Raw genomic sequence first — 16,566 nt, 5'->3', positions numbered from 1 at the left:
AGAGATTCCACTGGGTGACTGTGTTGCTAAGGATGCCAGCCTCCAGGTGGGACCTGGGGATTCTGCAGAATTACAGCTCGTCTCCAGACTAAAGAGATGCTGCTCTGGAGGGTGAGCTCTCCCCTTTCTAAAGCCCACCCTCCCCAGCCTCAACCCCCAAATTCTCCAGGTATTTTCTAATCCAGAAATGGCAACCCCAGAGATGGAGCTTTCTCAGAGGAGACAAGACAGGCACAGAAATCTGACATCTGAGAGGCAGCCCAGAGGTGGCGGCCCAGGTAGGGGAGCATGGCTTGGGGAAGGTCAAGAAGGACCTTCAGTTCCCCTGAAGAAAATGGCTGCTTTGGAGGACAGCTTCTATGGCATCATATCCTCCTGAGGTCCCTCCCCTTCCCAAACCCCGCCCTCCCAAGCTCCACCCCAAAATCTCCAGGCATCTCCCAACTCAGATCTGGCAACCCTATAGGCCCACCATGAAATCAATGAGGGTAAGGAGGCATTACGCCAAAATCCGGAGTTCCTGTGGCAGAGCCTAGCCCATGCCTTATATTCATAGTTTGACCACCTCCAAAATCATCTCAGAGATCCAATCAGAGAGCCCGAATCTGATGGGCTGCATTGTGGTTTTCTCCTTTTTGCTATTCCTGATTGGGCTTTAGTCCCCCCTGGTATTTAATGGGAGGAAAGGGAGGAGGAGCAGCTTGGGTGACCTGTGGTGACACCAAAAGTGAGTATTTGCATAAAGTGTTTTTTTTTCCTTCCCCATCAAAATGACCAATATAAACAACAACAAAAATGGAACATGGTAAATATTCAGCACTCCGCCCCCCCCTACAATAACACAGCCCAGTCATTCTGTTGCGCTTGTAATTACTTAAGATTAAGAAATTGCAAATCTCTTTTCTGCTTGAGTCGCTGGGCTTGCAATATCCATCTTAGCAGACAAACAGAGGCTCTCGCGAAGAGTCAAGTGCCAGCTGTTGGGCTGCACCATTACCGTTTGGAGGTGGGAACCAAATGGCAAAAGAAGAACATCTGGAAGAACGTTTCCACCTCCTTGCCTTTTCCTTGAGGTGCTGCAGCCATTTTGTGCCGGTCTCCGGAGAGGTGGGAGATACAAATAAAACTTCAATACTCAGGGAGATTTTTGTTAAAATTAGCGTATTGAAACCTTGGGTACCCCTCCGGCAAAGTGAAGTGGTGTAGCCCAGCTGCAATTGCATGTCATGGATCTCCATTTCAGCCAAACATCCCATATTCTGAGTGAAGCAAAGAGAAGACAGGGATGGGGCTATTAGGACCCCCCCCCCCACGCACCCACCTAGCAGTGGTTCTTTAGCATAGTTCCTGGTTTCCATCTGCATTGCTGATGGATCAAAATAAAATCTGTCATTATTAATTCAGTTTGTCCCCAGGCCTTTCCACTCCTCTCCTTTCCCACCTCAGGGTATAGTTAATACAACTGGTGAGGAATCCAGCAATTCTGGCTTGCTGAATTGGAGGCCAGTGGCTGATTGTCTGGAAAGGTGGTGCGTGCTTGCGTGCGCATGCGTGTGAAGGATCCTGTCGTGGACTTGGATTGTCATTGGCTAGCATGGGCCTTGCTCCAGCAGTGAACGGTGCTAAAACAGGCTCTGGGCTGTTGAGTATTCTTGGTAATATGTCTGAGGCATCGTTCCAGGGAAGCTGTCATTATGCTGTCAAAACTGCCTCCCCTTTGAGGTGTTAACATCTCTTTGGAAGGCGAGAATTACAGGGTATGGTACCAGCCGTAAGCTGGCATGAAAGATGCGCACGATTTCCATGTTGCGTCAGAAGCGATTGGTAAGCAGGCTACCTCTTGCTTCTCTGGATTAATGGGGGGGAGAGGCAAGAGGGGCTGAAACAGCAGAGATTTTAGGAAGGTGGAACTGTTTCATGTTTTCTTTCAAACTGCAGTTTTCTTTCCAAACCGCACCACAACATCAGGAATGATAAAGGATGGAGAACTATAGTGTTCACGTGAGATACTATTACTGATTTATTCCTCTCTGGTAAGACCTCACTTGGAGTACTGTGTTCAGTTTGGGGCACCACAACTGAAGAAAGATGTAGAGAAACCGGAGCGTGTCCAGAGGAGGGCAACAAAGATGGTGAGGGGTTTGGAGACCAAGACATATGAAGAAAGGTTGGGGGAGCTTGGTCTGTTTAGCCTGGAGAGAAGATAACTAAGAGGTGATATGATAACCATCTTCAAATACTTGAAGTGCTGTCATAGAGAAGATGGAGCAGAGTTGTTTTCTGTTGCCCCAGAACCAATGGATTGAAGTTAATTCAAAATAATTTCCAGCTAAACATCCAGAAGAAGTTCCTGACAGTTAGAGTGGTTCTTTGGTGGAACAGGCTTCCTTGGGAGGTGGTGGCTTCTCCTTCCTTGGAAGTTTTAAAGCAGAGGCTAGAGAGCCATCTGACCGAAATGCTGATTTTATGAACTTAGGCAGATTGTGAGTGGGTGAGCAGGAAGGGATATGCCAGGGTTTGTCTCTTGTGACCCTTCCTTACATATCCAGGGAATTGCTGATCACCGCTGTGGAATGGTAGGTGAATTTCCTCCAGGCCAGGCTGGATTCTGGATTTTTTTGGGGGGGGGGGGAAATTTAGGCATGAAATTGTGGTCACTGTGGGTAGGTAGGTAATTGTGAGTTCCTGCATTGTGCAGGGGGTTGGACTAGATGACCCTGGAGGTACCTTCCACCTCTATATTTCTATGAACTGCTGGCTAAAAGTCCCTTTCAGGCAGCCTGCATGGTGCAATGCAGTATAGTATAGTGACTAAGAGGTTCTCCAGATCATAGGCTGCCACTCTTAACCACGACCCTACACTGGTTCTGAAATCCAGTAAAACTGTTATTCCAGCTGCACTCTTCTGAATTTTGTAAAATAGGTACCACCCTAGAGGGGTCATGTCAAAAAAAGAAGTTCCCTTTAGACCCTATGTTAGCATGGTAAGGGAAGAGAGTTCCTTAAGATTCTCTAATTTAAGGAAGTTGCATTTAAGGAAGGTCTTTGTTGCATGCAGAAAGATTTCCGAACTTCACAAGAACTGCTCTTATTCAGCTCAAACACTTCTGACACAAACATGAATTCACAGAACAGGAAATAAAAATTGACTTTTGAACAGAAGCTTACATAAGTTTCTGCTGGTTATGAGGAAATCATTGATTCTCTACTTCTCTGTTGCTCTGCCTCAAGCTGCCAAGTACCCAGAAGGGTGGGGGGAAATCTCCCATCACTTTAATGGAGGCTTGGGGGAAGGGGGTGAAAAGTGCCTTCAAATCTCAGCTGGCTTATGGTGACCACGGCTCATTCCGCACACGCTGATAATACATTTTCAGTGCCCTTTAGAAGTAGATTTTCCTGTTTTGTGCAAGAAAATCCAGCTGCAAAAGTGCATGATCCAGCATGTCAGTCAGTCCGATCTTTATTATAGTCATAGACCAGCATAAAGAAATGAATGTACAATTAATGTGGAATCAGCCCTCATAGGGTTTTCAGGGCCAGAAATGGTCTGCTATTATCTGTCCCTGCATAACAGCCCTGGACTGCCTTGGTGCTTATTATGATTATGATGATGATGATGATGATGATGATGATGATGATGATGATGATGATGATGATGATGATGATTATATTTCATTTTATTTGTTACCCGCCACTCCCAAGCAGGCTCCTGGTGGGTTACAGGCGTCCAGTTAAAACTCCCATTAAAACCCCATTAAAACCAGACAAGAAAAACTGATACAATAATTGACAACCCAAGAACACGGTGGAGAAACCCCCTCCTCATCCCTAACTCCTACTACAACCTCCAGAGAGAGGAGGCAGGAGAGACAAGATACCCAAATTTGTAGCTAGACACGGTCGATCTTACGCCCTCTACTGCCCATAGACCTGGCGGAAGAGCTCCGTTTTGCAGGCCCTGCAGAATGCTGGAAGGTACCATCCATGCACTAACCAGAACCAGTTCAGTTTAGCCTCCAAGCTCCAGATGAGATTGAGCCAAGCTTGGCCACAGGCCAGGGCAACAGAGTCAAAATGGGATGTTATTGATGGTGTTGTCATGAAAAGCGTCCCCTGTCCATTTCCACCGTCTACTAAAGGGCTAGGACATTTTTCTCTAGGCCTGTTGGTAAGCCCAGATCCCACCTGCATATTCAGCAGCCCCACCTAGCACGGAAGGCTGATTTCAGTCCTGTCCAAGTGGGTCGCCTTGTGAGTCTGAAGCAGCCGAGCAAAGTTGGAGTCCAGAGGCACCTGGAAGACCAACCGAGTTTTATTCAAGGCGTGAGCTTCTGGGTGTATGCACACTTCATCAGACACAATAAAATGTCAACTGCAAGCAGAGAACAGGCTTGGGTTTGTGCACAGCATAACGAAGATGTCTGCCAGATACAAGGGCCTTACCAAAATAACAAGCTCAGTTTGTTTCCTTGTATTTATTAGATTTCCATCCCGACATTCTCAGCCCAGCTGGCTCGCAGCGACTCACAATCATAAAGCCAGAACAATTCCATTAAAGCAATACGGATAAAACGATCAATCTACGTTACTCTGCGTTAACAATAACAGCATCGGCAGCTCATGCTAATAAAATGCATATCAAGCTCTCCAGCGTCGTCTTGTGATTTTTGCAACAGGGGGTTGCTGTTATTGGATGGTTATCTGCATCCTGGCTTCCACTGAACACCCAGCAGAAAGCTCCAGTTTGTAACCCCTGCAGAGATAGTTCAGTCAGGGCCCTTCGCTCTTCTGGAAGCTCATCTAATCAGGTCCCTGTTAATTCATTTGGGTTCAAGTCTGTGGGGAAAGGTATCATAATCTTGACATTTTGTATTTCTTTTACCACTCTTCAAGGGTAGCCCCAAGTAGAGAGCACTGCAGTAGTCCAGCGGAAAGGTAATTGAGGTACGGATTAATGTGGCTAGCTCTGACTGAATGTCCAATGGGTGCAGCTGATGCATCAGCTGGAGCTGGGCAATCTCACGCCAAGCCACCTCAGCACTCCCAAGCTGCCTGCAAACCTGTCTTTTCAATAGCAGCATAACTCAATCCAAGACAGGAGAGATCTCAAGTTCCTGGTCTGCCTTTCTACTGATCCAGAGAACTGGGTTTGATTCTCCACTCCTCCAAACGTAGCCACCTTGGTCTAGCTAATTAGGACCTTAAAGCATGATGAGCTGAGAGCCCATGTGATAATTTATATGGAGCAGTGAAGATATTAAGAAAATATTATGAAGAATCGCAATCACTGAGGAAGTTTGGGAAAACAGGACATTATTTACCTAGGAACCCATTTTGGTTGTGATTTATTTCTGTTATGGTTTTGGATGATTTACAAAGTTTTGAATCATTATAAAAAGAAAAAATAAATAAAAAGATCCATTATTGATTTGGAATAAAGTTAAAGGTATCCCCTGTGCAAGCACCGGGTCATGTCTGACCCTTGGGGTGAAGCCCTCCAGCGTTTTTATGGCAGACTCAATACGGGGTGGTTTGCCATTCCCTTCCCCTGTCATTACCCTTTACCCCCCAGCAAGCTGGGTACTCATTTTACTGACCTTGGAAGGATGGAAGGCTGAGTCGACCTTGAGCCGGCTGCTGGGATCGAACTCCCAGCCTCATGGGCAAACAGCTTCAGACAGCATTTCTGCTGCCTTACCACCCTGTGCCACAAGAGGCTCTTCTGATTTGGAATAGCCTAGACAATTCCTATATATTTTGTTTGGATTGGAGTTACCAAAAGGAATTGATGGTTCGCTTGGAGTTTAGGTACCTTGGGCCAGTCCCAGTTCTCTCAGAGTTTTCTCAGCCCCACCCAGAGTTAAGAGCATACGCTTAATGGAGATCTGTATTCCTCCCCGCACTCCTATATCAGTTGGAGAGGGTTAGAGGGGTTTCTCCATTACGGTTTTTATTGTTTGATATGTATATTGTTATGTCCAGTATGGTTTTAATGGGTTTTTTAATGGGATTTAAGTTCAGATGAATCTGTAATCCGCCATGAGTCCTCCTCCTCCTCTCCCTCTTCCTCTTCCTCTTCATGGTCTAGCTACTAAGCCTCCTTTCCTGCCCCCCTAAAAGCTACAGGTATTCTCAAAGTGTTTGCTCTCTGAAAGGGGAGGGAAGTGTACCAGAGAATCTGGCTGGCTGCCCCGCTTTAACACTGTGTTGATAAAGATTTAATTGGCAATTCTTGTCTGTAATGTAAGATAATTGCAGATAGTCCCAGGAATTGTTTATGGAGTGCAAGGAAACAGATGCATCCGAGATGTATTGGAAGAGTTTAATTAAAGATCTGGGCGGTGTTGTTGTTTTTAAAGGGCAACAGATGGCATCTTGCTAGCTTAAAGGGGCAGGTGGCGCAGGCCGTCGGTGGCATCTCCAGGTCTTGAAGAAGGGTGCTCTTCCCCGCCGATTGAATTCATCCCTTTCAGAAGCCTCGGTGCTCTTGACATGCCCGTGTTTCATACCCGCCATCATTTAGAGGATGAAAACAAAGGCACTCTTATAGGCTGGCAGTAATAACCCACTTTTCGCATCCAGGGCAGCTGGCTGGATCCCTGCTCTGCATATTGCTGAAGGGGCTTCACCGCTTGCTGCTCAGCAACTCTAAGCTGTCTTCCGCCGGCTGCTGAAGCAGGCCGTAAATATCTGGTCCAGGTGTACTGGCTGGGGAGTCAAAGGATGCAAAGATGCTCTACGTTGGGGGTTGTAGCACAGCTGTGCCATACTAATGGTTGACTGCCAGTGTGAGCCTGAAATGGGCAATGAAATGGGCATTCGCTGGCAGGGGCTCATGGGAATTGTAGTCCATGGGCATCTGGAGGGACGCAGTTTGACTACCCTTGTCGTAGGCTGTCACAGGTCATCCCACATTCCCTTGGGACAGCTGAAGACCACATTAGTTTCCTACTGGCGAATATAAATCCATGCGTTACATCAAGGGTTGATTCCTTCATGCTACCCAGCAGCGGAAAGGACATGTGCACCTTAATTCTTAAAGCAGACTGCATTTTACTCCTTTATGGCTAAATTTACTGTGTACTTTTATAACTGACATTTTGCTTCAGTATTTCCCCTGCATTTTACTGTTGTTATAATTTGCATATGGCATGATGTTAAGGCCCCTGGCTGCAGTGCTAATAAAAAATTACAACAGACTGGAGTTCGGGGCCGTTTTGGGGAACGCCCTGTCTTTTGCCCGTGCTTCTACCCCTCTCCCAATTTCAGAGCTGCTCCTAAAACGTTTTCTGTGGCTCCTCAGAGCTGCCGTCTTGTTCTGCCGCCTGGTGTTCATTTCACTTTGAGCTCTTTTGGAAGGTGATTACCCGGGAGAGATTTGGTTACACATTTGGCTCCAGCAAAGGAAACTTTGGTCGCTGGGGCAGCGAGATAACCTGGCAGCCTTTGTTGGAGCTGCGGCTGTCGGTGCCAGAGCCGGTCTCCCGGTCGCTCTTGTCCGATGGCAGATCTACGGAGCAGTTTCATCTTGTTTTCGGCCCTCGTGTGTTTCTTGACAGGTATGTTTTCACTCTTGAGCACCTTCTCTTTGCTTGCAGACCTGCTTTTACTCTTTGTTCCCCAAACATCGTAGAGGGGTTGAAGCTTTTGGTGGGAATGGCAGTGCCCTTCCTGTGGAATGTCGTTGAAGGCTTTCTGGCTTTCAACAAAATTCATCAGGTGTTCTTGGTTATCTTTTTTACCTGTGCAGGAACTTCCAGGTTTGGGTCAAATATGGGGCTGGCATTCAGTGCCAACCTAAAAGCAACTGGAGATCCCCAGGAAATGCAAATGTTTTTGATAAGGTTCTCTTAAGGTTTCTCAAAATGTCTTCAGAAGTTCTCCCTGAGTCAGTTTGGTGTATTGGCCTGTAATTTGGAGAATGAGGTTTGAGTCCCCACTCCTCCCCATGTGGCCTGCTGGGTAACCTTGGACCAGTCAGTGTTCTCAGAGCTCTCTCAGCCCCACCTACCTCACAGGGTGTCTGTTGTAGGGAGAGGGAGGGTAGATTATTAGAATTCACATGAGGCCTGTTGGGTGACCTTGGGCCAGTCACAGTTCTCTCAGAGCTCTCTCAGTCCCACCTACCTCACAGGGTGTCTGTTCTAGGGAGAGGAAGGCTAGACAAATGTAAGCCATTTTGAAACACACGAGGCCTGCTGGATGACCTTGGGCCAGTCCCAGTTTTCTCAGTGTTCTAGCATTCTTCACTAAACAATTTAATAATTAAAGCATTCCCTAAAAGCAAAAACTGGGAGGAAATGGGGGAAAGGAGTCTAGCAGGGACATGAGCTGCAAAATCAGAACTGTTTTTACTGAATATGGGTAACCAGGACATATGAAAGCACGCTTTCATGTCTGAAAGGGTATGCTAAGAAAATAAGGCTTCGGCTCTGCCTTTTAGCACTGTGCCGTCTTTGGAAATTGCCTTTGTCTAAGATTTTAAACCTTTTGGCTCCACAAGGCTTAAATATATGCTAATGGGTTGCTGAGCCTTTTGACTATTCAAAAGGCAATTCCCTTGGAAGAATTTTCACCCACACTTCCTGCCTGGGTGTCCTCAGGGAAGACTCGTCTCTCCTCTTTATAATATATATAAATGAACACATGAAGCTGCCTGAAACTGAATCAGACTGTTGGTCCATCAAAATTGACATTGTCTACACCAGGGGTAGTCAAACTGCGGCCCTCCAGATGTCCATGGACTACAATTCCCAGGAGCCCCCTGCCAGCGAATGCTGGCAGGGGGCTCCTGGGAATTGTAGTCCATGGACATCTGGAGGGCCGCAGTTTGACTACCCCTGGTCTACACAGACCGGCAGCAGCTCTCCAGGGTCTCAGTCTAAGGGTCTCCAGGGTCAATTTTCCATCTCCTGCCACCTGATCATTTTAAGTGGAGATGCCCGGGTTTGAACCTGGGACCTTCTGCAGGCCAAGCAGGTGCTCTGCAAGTGAGCCTTCCCCAGCCTTCCTACCATACATTTCCAGGTATTTCTTGACCCAGAGCTAGTGAACCCTGCTTGTAACAGCAACACTAGGCAAAGAAGTGGTTTATCCCAGTAGCAAATGTTACGGGTCCCGCAGTTCCATGCCCCCGTAGTGCTCTATGGTTAAGGGGCTTCATGCTGTGATTGTTAGGGGGGGTCTTCATAGTGATGTGGCTTGTAAACCAAAAGAAGAAAGGTCAATACGCATGCTCTGCTAGTAAATGAGAATGCACATGGCTCATTGAGCATGCAAGTAGACCACAAGTGTGAAAGTCCCCTTATATCATGGGTGGCCGAACTGCGACTCTCCAGATGTCCATGGACTACCATTCCCACAAGCCTTTGGCAAACATGCTGGCGGAGACTCATGAGAATGGTAGTCCATGGACATCTGAAGAGCCGTGGTCCGGCCACCTCTGCCTTAGATATTGGAGCATTGCACTTGCAAATCCCACCATGGTTCCAGAAACAATTTCAGCAAAGCGGAGATGTCAGATGCTTCTAAAAGTTCCAACTGTCCACCCGTTGTGCTCTGCTAAGACCCTGAAAATCCTTAAACTGGCTCTGACTAAGCCGCCTAAAATGATCCCCGCAGCCTTCAAGAGGACCACAAAGCCCTCTTTACGAGCCCTCCTGTGCATCAATCCTTCTTTGATGGCCTGCACAGTCCACTTCCTTAAATGGCAAGCCGGCCTGCGCTTCCGAGATCAAACGTTCCCACCCCAGCGGGGCCATCTCGCCCGGCCCGCGGATAACGAAGAGATGCACAAAGTCAAGTCTTCCGCAAGACTTCACAAGCGGAGCCCTGGCCTCGGTGCAGCCAACAGAACAGCAGCGAGGCCTTGATTAGGCTGAAGCTAATAGGTCCGGGCTGGCTGAACTCAGACGGCGAAGGCAGGGCCCGGGAAACGGAGCGTTTCAGTGTCAAGTGCTAATACAAAGTCCAGAGCTCGGATTGAAGCTGCCCATTCCCTAATAGATAGCCTCCAGTGTGGAAGAGCGCCATTTCAAAGTGGGTCTGCTACAATGGCTCTTCTTCTAACAAAAGGGGGATCTAGAGGACTTTTTCCCCTTAAAAGCAAAGTGTTTTTTTTTGAGGGGGGGAGTTTCTGGGCCTGCGAGAGAGAGTCACAGTTCTCTCAGAGCTCTCTCAGCCCGACCTACCTCGCAGCATGTCTGTTGTTGGGAGAGGAAGGGACGGACACTGTAAACTGCTCTGAGATGCTTCTTCCTTTTATTCTTGTCACTCCACTGACTGCCCATCAGAGCCAGTGTGGCATCGTGGCTAAGAGTGTAATATGGAGAGCCAGGTTTGATTCCTCACTCCTCCACAAGCATCCAGCTGGGTGACCTTGGGCTAGTCAAAGTTCTTTTAGGGCTCTTCTCGCACAGCAGTTCTCTTAGAACTCGCTCGGCCCCGCCCAGCTTACAGGGCATCTGTTGTGGGGAGAGGAAGGGAAAGGGGTTTGTATGCCACTTTGGAACTCTTTCAGATAGTGAAAAGCAGGGTCCGAAAACCAGCTCTTGTTCTCCTTCTTTCTGCTGCTGCAGAGACCATCTTGTCCTCCTCAAGCCATGAAGACGTAGCGTGTCCATGTCGGTGCCCGGTCAACTGCTCCGAAGGTCACTACTTCGCCTCTGGTGATTGCCTGGAGTGCCCGGTTGGATTCTTGTAAGCAAGCCCCTTTTTCCTGCTCAGATTTTGCAAAACTCAGATATTAAGCACAAGAAGGTGGAAACTTCTAAGAGGCTGATAAACAGGAGAGTCCTGCTCCCCCCTCCCCTGAATACACACAAAATTGAAATTATTAATAGCCTGTTTTATACGTATGCATGCGGACAGACCCCCGCCCTCAAGGAGATTACAATCGACAATACATCAGTGGGGAGGGAACGGTATATATGTTCATTTCTATGTGTTTATTTTGAAATTATGGGCTGCCTTCCTGCCACAGCAGGGGATTCCAGGCAGCATACAGAACAAAACCACAATAGGGCTTGATTCCGCAATTGACTTCTGCTTCTTGCTGCTGCCACTGGACACCATGATTCTCCTTCCGGTTGTGGGGTGGCTGCTTTGCTCAGTTGCAGGGAGATGCAGCAGGAGTGCAAAGTCCCAGGGGGGGATCGCCTGGCCACAGCCAAGGGTCAGGTTTAAATCACACCTGAGTTTTATGGAACGGAATGACTAAACGGCTTGTAGTCCAAGGCCCAGTTCGGAAAGGTAATCAACTGGAACTGTCCTCCCTCCCCTGGGTCAAACTTGATAGATGTTTCACTAGCTTAAAATAAATGCCCTCCCCCTCTTTTGGGATGTGACAGCACAGGTGAAAATGGTCAGGGCTGAAATGATGCTTCGTAAGGGTTCACTCTGCCGCATTTCCAATTTCGCTGCTTCTTGTTTCCTAGTGCGAAATTTAGGACTTGAATTAGAGTTTGCATTCTACGTGGGGCGTTTTGTGATGGTTATTTGAAATCCAAGCACTCTGTGGCACTTGCTGGCAACAGCTCCTGGTTGTTCCAGTTCTGGCGGGCCCTGAGTGTGACTTCCCACCAGTCCACAGCAAACGACAATGGCATGTCATCTATAAACTCTTGTCAGCAATGAGATGTCGTTGCATATCCACCTTTTTAGCCAGCTTGGTGTAGTGGTAAAGAGTGGCACCAGCAGCTTCTAATCTGGAGATCAGGGTTTGATTTCCCTGCTGCCTGCTGGGTGACCTTGGGCCAGTCACAGTCCTGACAAAAGTCAAAAGGCAGGGACCTGAGCAAAGCTACAGGTAAGGCCTGGCTGTGGCATTTTCAAATCCAAATTCAGAGTTTCATTGCTTTGAATCCAGCTGCCCAGGAGGTCGGATGGCTCCGCGGAAGTGCCCAGTAGGAACATACAATGAACTTACAGCTCAGACGGATATTACATCATGCCAGGTAAGAGAGCGATGGGACAAGGAATAACAGTAGGGGTGGGATTTCTGTCTGCACCCAAAATGTGTTTTCTCCATTCATGGAATTCAAGGTGGCACATTGTGGGGAGGGGGGGCAGTGGTGCCCTGGCTCTTCCATCCTGGTTCCATTCCAATCCAGGTCTGCTTCAATTCAGCAAGATGTCTTCATACTGCCCCCCGAAACCTTGTGCCGTTGTCCTGAGCCTTTTGGCTCCCTCGCATGATTGGAAGGGCAGATTTGGTTAGTTTAAAATGTTCCTGGAGTCATTCTTTTCTGCTACTGTGACGAGAGAACCTTTGGAGTTCTCAACTCCTGTAATTCTTTTTTTCTAAAAAAAAATAATAATCTGGGAATGGCATGTCTTGCGGTGAAGATCAAGATGGGTCACCCTGTGAGTCCGCCTGGAGCAGCAGACAAGAGCCAGTAGAAAACAGCAAGAGCTCAGAGCCTCATAAAGACTAACCGTGTTTGTGGCAGGGCTTTAACAGGAGCAGCCAAGCTCACAGCACCTCAAATTGTGCACTGAACAGTTCAAACTGCGTGTTCAGTGGGGGCAGCCCAAATTGTTGCAGCTAGCAAAAGGGGGAGGGAACGTAGGAGTGGGCATGGGGCGACAGCAGTGCCCAAAGAGCTGGGCCTTACTGGCGGCCAGTTGCAATTGAAGGAAATAGTAGTTGTAAGACCCAGCTGGGTTTTTCTGACAGGCCTTGCAACTGGAGCTAGCTAAAATGAGCAAAAAGCAGCTCTCATCCCGCTCAGTGCCAACACACCTTTCACAAGAAGGGCCAAATTGCAGTCTTGTGCTCAGATGTGATTCCTCGCTGCAAGGACCCAAAAAAGAAAAGAAATCACAATCAGATTCCAAAACCCATGACTAGTATTTCTGCACTGCCGTTTATGAGAAACGACTCCCTTTCTCCACCATCAATAACTGACATGAGGTCAAAGACTATCAAAGGATACAAGAAGCTTGGGGTCCTTCTGAAAATCCAATCTGTATTGAGCTGCGGGTTTGTAAGGATCAATTATCCTGCTTCTGGGGCGTTTGTTTTAAATCCTGCTTCTAGTTAATCACACAGACGCCCAAGCCCGCTTTCCCATCCATGCAAAAAATAAATAAATCTCCTAAAGAAAGGAAATATGTGTTCTAGGGCCACACGACAGGAGATTGCAGCCACCTTTTGCACCCACCTTTTGGAACATTTTGCTTTGTGTGGCTCTTTGGGCACGACCCCAGCTGGTAAACTTACCTACTGCCTAACAATCTCCTGACAGTCAGGGCGGTTTCTCAGTGGAACAGGCTTCCTCGAGAGGTGGTGGGTTCTCCATCTTTTGAAATTTTTAAACAGAGGCTGGAGAGCCATCTGACGGAGAGGCTGATTCTGTGAAGGTTCAAGGAGGTAGCAGGTTACAGTGGATGAGCGATTGGGTTGTGAGTGTCCTGCATAGTGGAGGGGGTTGGACTAGATGACCCAGGAGGTCCTTTCCAATTCTATCATCCATAACCTCCTTGACAGGTTTGCCCCGGTGGTTACATCAGCTCAGACGCCAGAGACGGCTGCCTTCCATGCCCTGAAGGTTACAGGTGTGATCCAGAGACTGGTGCTCAAAGAAGCTGCATCCCAGGTCAATATTCACCTGAGGGAGAGATGGAGTGTTGGGAGTGTCCTAAAGGATACGTCTGCCCCGACGGACAGGAGAAACGGGTACAGTATACGGCTTAATGCTGGCTTGGGGTCAGGGCTGAGAGTGGTTGTCTCTAATCTGGAGGACCGGGTTTGATTCCCCGCTCTGCTTCCACATGCAGCCAGCCGAATGACCTTGGGCCAGTCACAGTTCTCTCAGAGCTCTCTCAGCCACATCTATCTTTTAGGGTTTCTGTTGTGGGGAGAAGAAGGAGAGGTGATTGTAAGCGGCTTGGAGACTCCTTTGGGTAGTATAAAGCAGAGTCCAAAAAAGCAGCTCTTCTTCTTCTAGTACCCACTGAGGGTGATTTTATATGGCCATTAACTCAAAAAAGAAATTCAACCTTCAACAAGAAATTCCAGCAGTTCTTTGGCATGGACTTCCTTTTCTAAATGTGCCCTCCTGTGGCGAAAGAGGCAGATTTCTCCCACAGAAAATGGAAGAGTCTTTTCCTTCATCTCCTTCTTTTGTATCTATTTTACATCTGTAACACTAAAGAAGCCCAACAAGATTACAGGAAATTCAAAGTTCAGGTCGAAATTTCTCTAGAGGGGAAGAGTCATGTGGTTTCTGCTGGGGGGGGGGAGATCATGTGACCTCACCCTGGAAAGCAGATTTTATTTCTTCATTAACCAGACATTCCTGTTGGACAGAGGTGGCATTATCTGCAATATATAATGATTAGGAATAGAATGAAGACATTTGCTGCTTACAGGAGGGAGTCTGGCTGTTCAGGAGGGGGGAAAGGGAGAATAATATTAATACAAAGAAGAGGTCATGGCTCAGGGACAAAGCATGCTGAATGCATGCCAAAGATCCCCAGTCTGAATCTCTAGTTAAATGGTGTTTAGGATCAGGCACTGGGGAAGACCATCCTCTGCCCGAGACCCTAGAGATCAGCCGCCAACCAGTTATGAGCCAAACTGGTCTTCCAGTTTGTACTTGACTCAGTACAGTTGTTTTGTATGTTCAATACATCACATGAATGTGGAATTGGCTATAGAAATGCAGAGAAGTAAGCAGGAGGTGGTAATCCTTTGTCACCTAGAAATCTTTTGAGTTTCCTCAAAAAAAAAATTATTATCTGTTCCACTTAATATTTCTGGTAAGGTCTTGGAGGAGGAGTGTGTCTCATGGCTTAAGTGCCACTCAGCACTTAACACCCACTCAAGGCAGCTGTCCCACCCCTGAGTGCCTCCTCCTCCAACTGGCTTGCCTGTCTGTCCAGCGGCCAGCCAATCACCTTCCGTCCCCCCACCCCTGACCACCCCCTCCTCCTTCCTCCTTCCACTTCCCTCTGAGGCTTGGAGGCTGCAGATCCCTGCTGTGTGAGAGCTGCCCCTGCCGGTGAGTTCCCTAACAGGTGGCTGAAGCCTTTCCAGGTTCTAGGGGGAGGGGGAGGCCATCCAGAGTTTTTCCACTCCACCCCCCTAATCTAGCACCCATTGTATTCCTGAATCCAATGGGCTTGGCCCCTGGTTTATTATTTGATGTATAGACCACCCCTCTCCACAGGCGGGCTCAGGGTGGTTTAAAACATTCATGGCAAATTAAAGGCTCATGAGAATTGTAGTCCGTGGACATCTGGAGAGCCCCAGTTTGGCCACCCCTGGGCTATACCCTCCCTTGAGAAAATTAGAAAGAGAGAAATGAGGTTTTTGCCTAAGAAAGGTCTCAGACTAGGCAGCATTAACTACACAATTAGTTTTATAAATACATTTTCTGGAATCCTTCTGACATTTAGAGAAGGCTACAGGGGTGTGAGCCAGTTCTAATGGCAAGATACATTTTACAGCTCCCTGGATGGGGAGGATTCTCAGCCTTGTCGGTTCCCCTGTCTCTTTCTCCTCCCTTTCTATGCACCATTTTCACAGCAGATCTCCATTTGTCATTACAGCCAAGCCACAAACTATGGTTTGTGCTTTCCCCTACACGTCAGGATTCCAAACCAGAACTAAACAGTTGGGCGTAGTGAAAATCATTTGTCACAATAGCCCAACTATAGTTTTCTTCCAGGCACGGAGAGAGGAAGACCCAAGAATCTGACCGCTTCAAAGGCTGGCTCATGAAACAACAAACCGCAGTTGAATGTTACTTCCAAGTCATGCCGGGTTGGCTGAAAGGACAACCTTGGGGCAATGGGGGGAATTTCTGTTCCTCTCTTTTTTGAATACTGTGGAACTGGGACTCATCCAGCCTTTTTGTATTACTCAGAAATCAGATTTCGTAGCTGGAACCCCTGATTTTGAAGCTCACAGTTATTATTGGGGGATGAAAAATGGGAACTGGCCATCAGAAAGTCCCCTGGATTTGTCATCACCACGAGGTCATGTTTTATCGCTGAACATCTTTTACTTGCATTGATTATTCTGAATCACTGTACCAGGGAATTGGCAGAGGTCCACTTCAGACAAAAATAGATGTCTTTGCTTTTCTCCCCCCCCCCCCCCCTTCAGCATTGCCTTGCCGGCCAGGAGCCCAACCCCAGCCTCACGTTTTGTGTAACCTGTCCGTCAGGCTTTTTCAGCACCGAAGGGACCCCCAAATGCCAGCCCTGTCCAACAGGTAAGGAACCAAAATATGGCCAACTGGTAAGTAAGTTTGTAAGCTGTAAGGCTGCACTTCCACTCACAGCTTATACCCACTATATCTTATTTGTCCCGAAGGTGCTTCTGGATTCAAATCCAGATGTTCTCCTGCAGTCCAACAAGGCTACCCTCTCAAACCGATTAAATCGGTGTCTTCGCGAGTGAGAATCTAGAACTCGTGAGATGTTCTGGGAGGGGGTGACCTTTAAATGGCTATGGCTTCATTTCCTTCACATCAGTCCCAGGAGAGTAAAAAGGCAAAACTTGGCAGGAGATAACTGACTGGAGGGGAGGGGCTGTAGCTCAGTGTATTGCATCTA

General features: G+C 47.7%; 1 protein-coding gene across 1 annotated transcript in view; it reads left to right on the top strand.

The window, feature by feature from the left end:
* The first annotated feature begins 9,608 nt into the window (after positions 1-9,608).
* The window catches only part of LOC143822009 (uncharacterized), a 101,628-nt gene continuing 94,670 nt past the window's right edge, over positions 9,609-16,566 (top strand). The window contains exons 1-5 of the mRNA XM_077306589.1: positions 9,609-9,840; positions 10,578-10,698; positions 11,867-11,954; positions 13,490-13,678; positions 16,115-16,223. Of these exons, the coding sequence (XP_077162704.1) occupies positions 9,609-9,840; positions 10,578-10,698; positions 11,867-11,954; positions 13,490-13,678; positions 16,115-16,223 (739 nt within the window). The remainder of the gene's footprint in view (positions 9,841-10,577; positions 10,699-11,866; positions 11,955-13,489; positions 13,679-16,114; positions 16,224-16,566) is intronic.

The sequence above is a fragment of the Paroedura picta genome, chromosome 12 (genome assembly GCF_049243985.1).
Source record: "Paroedura picta isolate Pp20150507F chromosome 12, Ppicta_v3.0, whole genome shotgun sequence".
Classification (NCBI taxonomy): Eukaryota; Metazoa; Chordata; class Lepidosauria; order Squamata; family Gekkonidae; genus Paroedura; species Paroedura picta.
Note: the sequence above shows the minus strand (reverse complement) of the source record. Positions and strands in the feature narration are given on the sequence as shown.